Source organism: Vitis riparia, chromosome 1 (assembly GCF_004353265.1).
Source record: "Vitis riparia cultivar Riparia Gloire de Montpellier isolate 1030 chromosome 1, EGFV_Vit.rip_1.0, whole genome shotgun sequence".
Classification (NCBI taxonomy): domain Eukaryota; kingdom Viridiplantae; phylum Streptophyta; class Magnoliopsida; order Vitales; family Vitaceae; genus Vitis; species Vitis riparia.
This window is the reverse complement of record NC_048431.1, coordinates 21,108,383-21,114,656: the sequence shown is the minus strand read 5'-3', so window position 1 is coordinate 21,114,656 and position 6,274 is coordinate 21,108,383. Positions and strand designations below refer to the sequence as shown.

Genomic DNA, 6,274 nt, shown 5'->3' with positions numbered 1-6,274 from the left:
CAATTGAAAAATTAGGTGAGAAAGAAGGGTGCAATTCAAGTTCTTAGCTTTGATCTATTCACGCATTTCAAAAGCTTGCACTATTAGTTCCTGTCGATACTTCACAGATCAAGGGCACAACTCCTCTATATGTTAAGTTTATCACATCAATATTCTTATTTTCTACACAATCTGAATATCTTTTCCTCTAAAATCTATTGCAAACTTCTAAAATCTTAGATAATGAATGCCCAAAAATCAATTCTCACCTCAATGACATCTGTGGTAGAAAGTGCAGATCTCACATTGTTATTTTCCTGCACATTCAGCCCATGAAAATTCAGCTAATAAAGTGGCCGAGAAACTCTCCACCATACTTGTGTAGATAAGATTCTAGCTAGGTTTTGGTAAACTACAAAACCAAACATCATAAAAAGCTGTAAATATAAAATAAAGATTATAGGAGCATTACAACAAGTTTGTAGCCATATCTGAACTCTTTAGCTGACCGCAATACACGATACTGCCTAAACGCTGTCTTCTGTATCTCCTTCTCATCCTGTTTAAATTATATTACAGCCTGTCAGTAATGCATGAGAATTAGATTAACAATGACGCGGGTAATATAAATGACAACACAAGATTCATAGTTGGTTTGACCGAAGACAGAACACATTGTTTGATTCACACTTAAAACATCACAAGGAAATTCCCTCTTAATCAAGGATAGCCAACATGCCTAACATGGCCAGAAATCCATACACATGAAATATGAAGATAAAACATTAAACTAAGGGTTTGTTTGTGCAAAATCAATCATTTCACAGACAAAACAATACAATAAAAGTGGCTTCAAGCAGAGACAACTATAGCAACAAGTGTACCTCTCTTCAAACTGGTCAGAAATGCTTCCACCCATTTGCCAACACATCCATCTCAACATCCTCGTTCAACATGAGCAAGTATTTTCTTGAATGTTGAATATTTAGTAATTACCACCATGGGGCATGAATGGCCTTATTGATCTTATAAAGTTTCATGTTCAACTTTGATAGGCATGAATCTCAAGTGGAACTCTAAAAGCTCTTCTCAACAGCACTTATTTGAGTGTAATTTTAGGAGGCATTATGTTCAATTTTCTTATGACAAGCAAACTCACATAATGAAAATGGTGGCTTTTAGGCATTTGTTGGTCATCAATTAATGGCTTCCTCTATACCATTCCTAGCTTCACCAAAATTAAATTCCTTCTATTGATTCGTTTCAGTTGAACCATAGACCATAACCTATGTATTCTAAATCAAATGAGGCTCAATTACTGGAAACTAGTAGAGAAAAGGATCTCATACCCATCAACACACACACTCACTATTCCACCCCAACCCCACCTCCACTGCCACCCTCAACCCATCCAATAGAGCAAAACAAAAACAAAAGCCAACCCTAGTGAAGGCAGGATGCAATCACAGGTTTCATTTAGAACCATTAGAGATTCTACCAGCAGGCTAGCTGACACCTCTGATCAACAAGGATAGCTGTGCAAATATTTACTCATAGTTTTAAAAGGCGCAAGGCACGCCTAAGGTGCAAAAGTCTCTTATAGTTTAAGTGCAAGGCACATCACAAGGCACACACCTAAATGAACTGAAATGTAACTTAGGATGAACATCAATTTTGTAAAATATGATTCAAAATCTAATCCAATTAATAAAAAATTTAAGATTCAAAACATTTAAAAGAACCATTCAATAAAAAAAAGTAATGAAATTATATAAATTTCAACATATAATTAGAAATTTCAAGACTAAAAATGTTTAAAAAGGAAGAGTAAAGCTGACAAGGTGCGCCTTTTCAATAAGGTGAATGTCTTGGCAAGCAAAGCACTATAACTAAGGAGTGGTTGTGCCTTGAGCCGAGGCGCACTTAGTGGTTGTGCCTTGAGCCTAGCCGCACTTAAAGCACGCCTTTTAAAACTATGTATTTACTCAGATCACATGGTAAGGACAGAGCATTTTTCTCTTGATTTTTCAAGTCTCAACATCAGAAGCATGCATAAAATCCAAATAAACAAGCAGGGTGAAAATATAAACACCCTAGAATTAACTTGCATAACCATTCACCCTGTATTGACATAATTGATGTGTTTTTCTCCTTCTCATTACCATTCTAATTCCTTAAAAATCCAAAAAGAGAAAAAGGAAGCATAAGAGGAAAGAAGCAACATAAACCCCCATCCTTTAGAATCACATAACAAAACAATTGATACAGGAACCAACCAAAACAAAGATGACTCATTAACACATTCGTAACACATAAATTTCTTTGATACAACAGCCGGTTATAAATCTAACATACTATATCTCAGTCAAAACAAAACTTTTCTGTAGATAACTTTTCTTTTTATAAGTAAACGAGCAAATATATTAAAAGCACATGGAAGAGGCGAACTTACTTTGTAGATAACTGCAGCAAGATTTCTTGCAATTGTGTCTTTGTAGATATATTTTCCCAGAAAATTATCTTTTGCTGCAACCATGATTTTTGCGGTAGTTCCCCCAGTTATCAGACTCAGTGGGTACCAAAGATAAACCTGCCCAAGCACCACAAGACAGAGAAGCAAGTATTATGATAATCTATTGCATTTCAATTTCAAGAACCTATTAATCAAATGCACTCCAAGAACATAATTATGCAAACTATCAAAAAGAACGAGCGATGCACTGTTTGGTTGCCGAGAAATTGTGGGGAAAAGGATACTTTACTGTAAAAAAGTTTCATTACTCATCAATCAAAATTACTCCAGGAACAGAATTATGCATATCCATCAACTAAAACAATAAATGGTTGGTTGGTTGCTGAAAAATCGTGGGAAAAAAAAAAAAAAGCAAACAAATCGACATTTGAATCACAATTAATTCCATTTTGGCTTGCTATTCAAGCCCCCATCAGCTCAAACAAGCAATTCGCAGCTAGGTCGCTCACGAGCTATGGAAAAAGCAAAGAAATCAGTTCCCATTTTGGCTTGGCTGAGTAGGAAACAAAACACACACAAACACAGAGTAAATCCTTTTCAGAGTAAACCCAGAAAAGGGGTTGTACAAACATTGGCCATGCGGATGAAGATGACGAATTTGGGGTTGCCATCGTCCTCAATCTTGGGCAACGGTGGAGGCTGACGCTGGAACTGACGCCCTTGCATGCCCCTTTTCCCCTTGGCCTCCACCACTAACGCCCTCTTCTTCTGGGACTTCGGTACGGTTCGAGTAGAGAAAATCGAGTGCTTAATGAACCCATCTTCACTTGCTCTAGAATTCGACAAGGGTGTTCGAACCAGCGCTGCGTTCAGAGACAAACCCACCACCTCCATTACCTTCCTCTGGGTTCAGTGCGCGTCGTGTACTTTGAAGTGGAAGGTGGGTGAGGACTGAGGAGCCATCTCATCAAAAGCGTATGTATTTTTTCTTATCCATACGCCCACAATTCTTCTTTCTACCTTTTGGGATTATCCACCATACACTTGGCACCAGTATGTTGGCACTGCAATGAAGTTTTGTATGGTGAACAATGATTTTAAGGAAAATAGTTGTTTGATAATTTGTTTCTTTAGGTAAAACTATTGGGTCATTTTACAATATTACAATATTCCAAAATTCTAAGACTTCGATTTGATGCTATAGAGCTTGCAATCTCAACTTTTTGTAAGTGTATATAAATAAAGGAATATTTGGTTAAAAATGATGAAATAATCTCAAAATCGAAAATCTAATTCATCTTATCTTTTTTTTAGAAAAGTAACTCATTTCTGACATAAATGTCATTTTCTATTTCAAGTATTTACATGTAGGTTTTAAAAAAAAAATTGTTATTTTTACAAGAATATAATGAGGACATTTTTATCCGAATGATGCAAAAAAAAAAGGGTGAAATGTCAAATTTCAAAAATTGGGTTTTAAGAGACCTTTTAATCAAATAATCCATAAATAAATGTGCATATATTTAAATGTTGAACCAATAACAAATCTAGACCATTAGATTAAGGTCCATATATGCGTTACAAGTTGCCTCCCTTGAATGAAATTGCTGGCTCCGCCACTGTTTGGGAGTGCTTATTTTGGTAGCATCATGTAACAACCAATTGATTGTTGTTGAGAATATGGATATATATTTTTTATGAAATTCAACATTTGTATCAATCAAGATATTCATATTCTCCTCAAGACAACATTTATCTGAGACTACACTCATCCCTGGTTCTTTGTCTTTTCAAGGACCTACATGCCTAGCAAATCTATCATCAGCAGCACCAAACAAGCAATTGGATGAGATTGAAGCTTGTAACTATTATTTAGCTCAAAAGCTTAGATTTATATGTTAGCAATTTTTACAATAGCACTGATTGCTTCACTACATGTTCTTGAGAATTATTGAAACAAGGATCCTTGAGCTCAACATGCCCACCATACTCTTTTCTCTTTATTTCAGAAGTCTGACCTTATAGACACTTCGGTCTTCTTATTCTCCATGGATCACACTAGTTTTTGTGACAGTGAAGCTGCAATGGTCTGATGATCAGCTTTATTTGGGCAAGCTCGTGATCTGATTTAGGAGCATTTCCAGCAAGAAGCTGCAATGATGGGCTTAGACTTCCATCCAAGAACCAAGCACCCCTTCTCGTCCACAATGGTGTAACCGTCACAAAGCTTAACCTTCTCTAGCCACTGCTTGGCCTCTGTTATCATCTTCATAGGCGATGATTGAAACCCGGCACGGCTCATCCTTCTGCGCCACTGGTCAAGCCTTTGGTGCCTTTCCACTCTAGCTGACCCCTCACAGCTTATTATGTTCTTAATCTCCTCTGCAAAATAGAACTGCTCCATCTTGGCTCTCCTCGTGTCATACTTAGGCAGCATTGCATCTAGTGAATCAAAGATAGCTGAATAATAATGCAATGCCTCCATGAACCTCCCCAGAAAGAAGGGCCCATTGTGGCTTGCGTCCTGCTCAACTAGAACCACAGCCTTTGGTGATAGCTCGCGTATTTTCTGTAGAACCGAATTTAAGGCCCCTCGGCTTTCTTTCACTACACAATGCAACTGAAGGATGCTATTGACAACAACAGCCTCCCCTTCAAGGAGATTGATATCTTCAGGTTGAAGGTTCTCTAAGTTGCTTTCCACCATTGAGAATTGGAAGTTCATTCCCAAGCTTTCTGCATAGACCTCTAGCTCATCAATGATGTCTTTGAGGCATTCAGCAGCGGTTCCAACACCAGTTATTTGGAGGCTGCTAGGTGGCTTGCCTGCCCGGTTGGCTAGGCTGTGCATTAGGCTGCGCCATTGCTGGCCCTGGGGTGAACCTAGGTTCATGCCCAAATCCACAACATGGACTGAACTCTCTCCCTCAAAGGCTTCCAATATTGATGCATTGGCTGCCAAGTGACCGAATTGAATTTGCGGACAAATCTCAAAGAAAAGGCGGAAGGCCTCTTCCTTTTCTGGGGTAACATCCATTGTTTTTACTGTGCAGCCCCCAACTCCAACTGCCCCAAGTGACTGAATCAGAGAGAGACGGTCTGAGAGTCCTTGGACAAAGCAGGAAGCAACTCGCTGAAATGATGTTCCAAAGACAAGGGCATTAGCCCGAAGCTCAGATAGTAATGCAGAGGCATGTGATTTGTCTCGGAAGGCCACAACCTTGGCACAGGTGATGAGCTGATGGACTAGTTTCATCCCATCATCGCTCCCTTCTTTCAGGACTGCGTCCACCCCACCCCCCAACATGGCTGCAGCATCTACTTCTATTGCCTCAACTGCAAGGTACCTCTGAGCATTGCCCCATATATGATCCTGATACTGGAGTCCCAGCAGGCTATTCAAGCTATTTGTTCTCCCATTGCAACCATCATCATAAAGACTGCTATAGCTATTACTCCTGATGGATTGATCAGTGCCTAGTCCCCGCTTTAGCCTCTTATGGTTTCTAGTTGCATCTGAGAAGGGAATGAACCAGGTGGAAGAAATGTCCATCAATGTGGCAAGGTAAGGGAAGGGACAGCCAGCCATGGCCGATAGACTGAGACTAAGAGCACTCGCCTCATTTCTCCTCTCACCATTGTGGAACTCAGTTGGCAGATAGAGGTCATGAGCCATCTGATTTTCAGTTGTATCAAAGTACATGCAATGAAGGACACCCATTGACTCTGCAAGGAGATTTATCTTGTTCAGGTGAAGATTCCAAGACCGAAATATTAATTTAAAAAAAAAATATATATATATATATATATATCTTAGCAAAG

At 38.9% G+C, this 6,274-nt stretch overlaps 2 protein-coding genes across 2 annotated transcripts; both read right to left on the bottom strand.

Annotated features, from left to right (window-relative positions):
- Positions 1-190: 190 nt before the first annotated feature.
- Positions 191-3,416, bottom strand: LOC117919872 (protein HHL1, chloroplastic-like). The gene is made up of 4 exons (XM_034837150.1): positions 3,083-3,416; positions 2,432-2,569; positions 452-538; positions 191-296 (listed from the first exon to the last, which is right to left on the bottom strand). Exons 1-4 carry the CDS (start codon positions 3,344-3,346, stop codon positions 216-218), a joined length of 570 nt encoding a protein of 189 aa, XP_034693041.1. The 5' UTR covers positions 3,347-3,416; the 3' UTR covers positions 191-215.
- A 781-nt stretch (positions 3,417-4,197) lies between these two features.
- LOC117923021 (GRAS family protein RAM1-like) lies at positions 4,198-6,179 on the bottom strand. The gene has a single exon (XM_034841286.1). The coding sequence runs from the start codon at positions 6,171-6,173 to the stop codon at positions 4,581-4,583; it is 1,593 nt and encodes a 530-aa protein (XP_034697177.1). The 5' UTR covers positions 6,174-6,179; the 3' UTR covers positions 4,198-4,580.
- Positions 6,180-6,274: the final 95 nt, after the last annotated feature.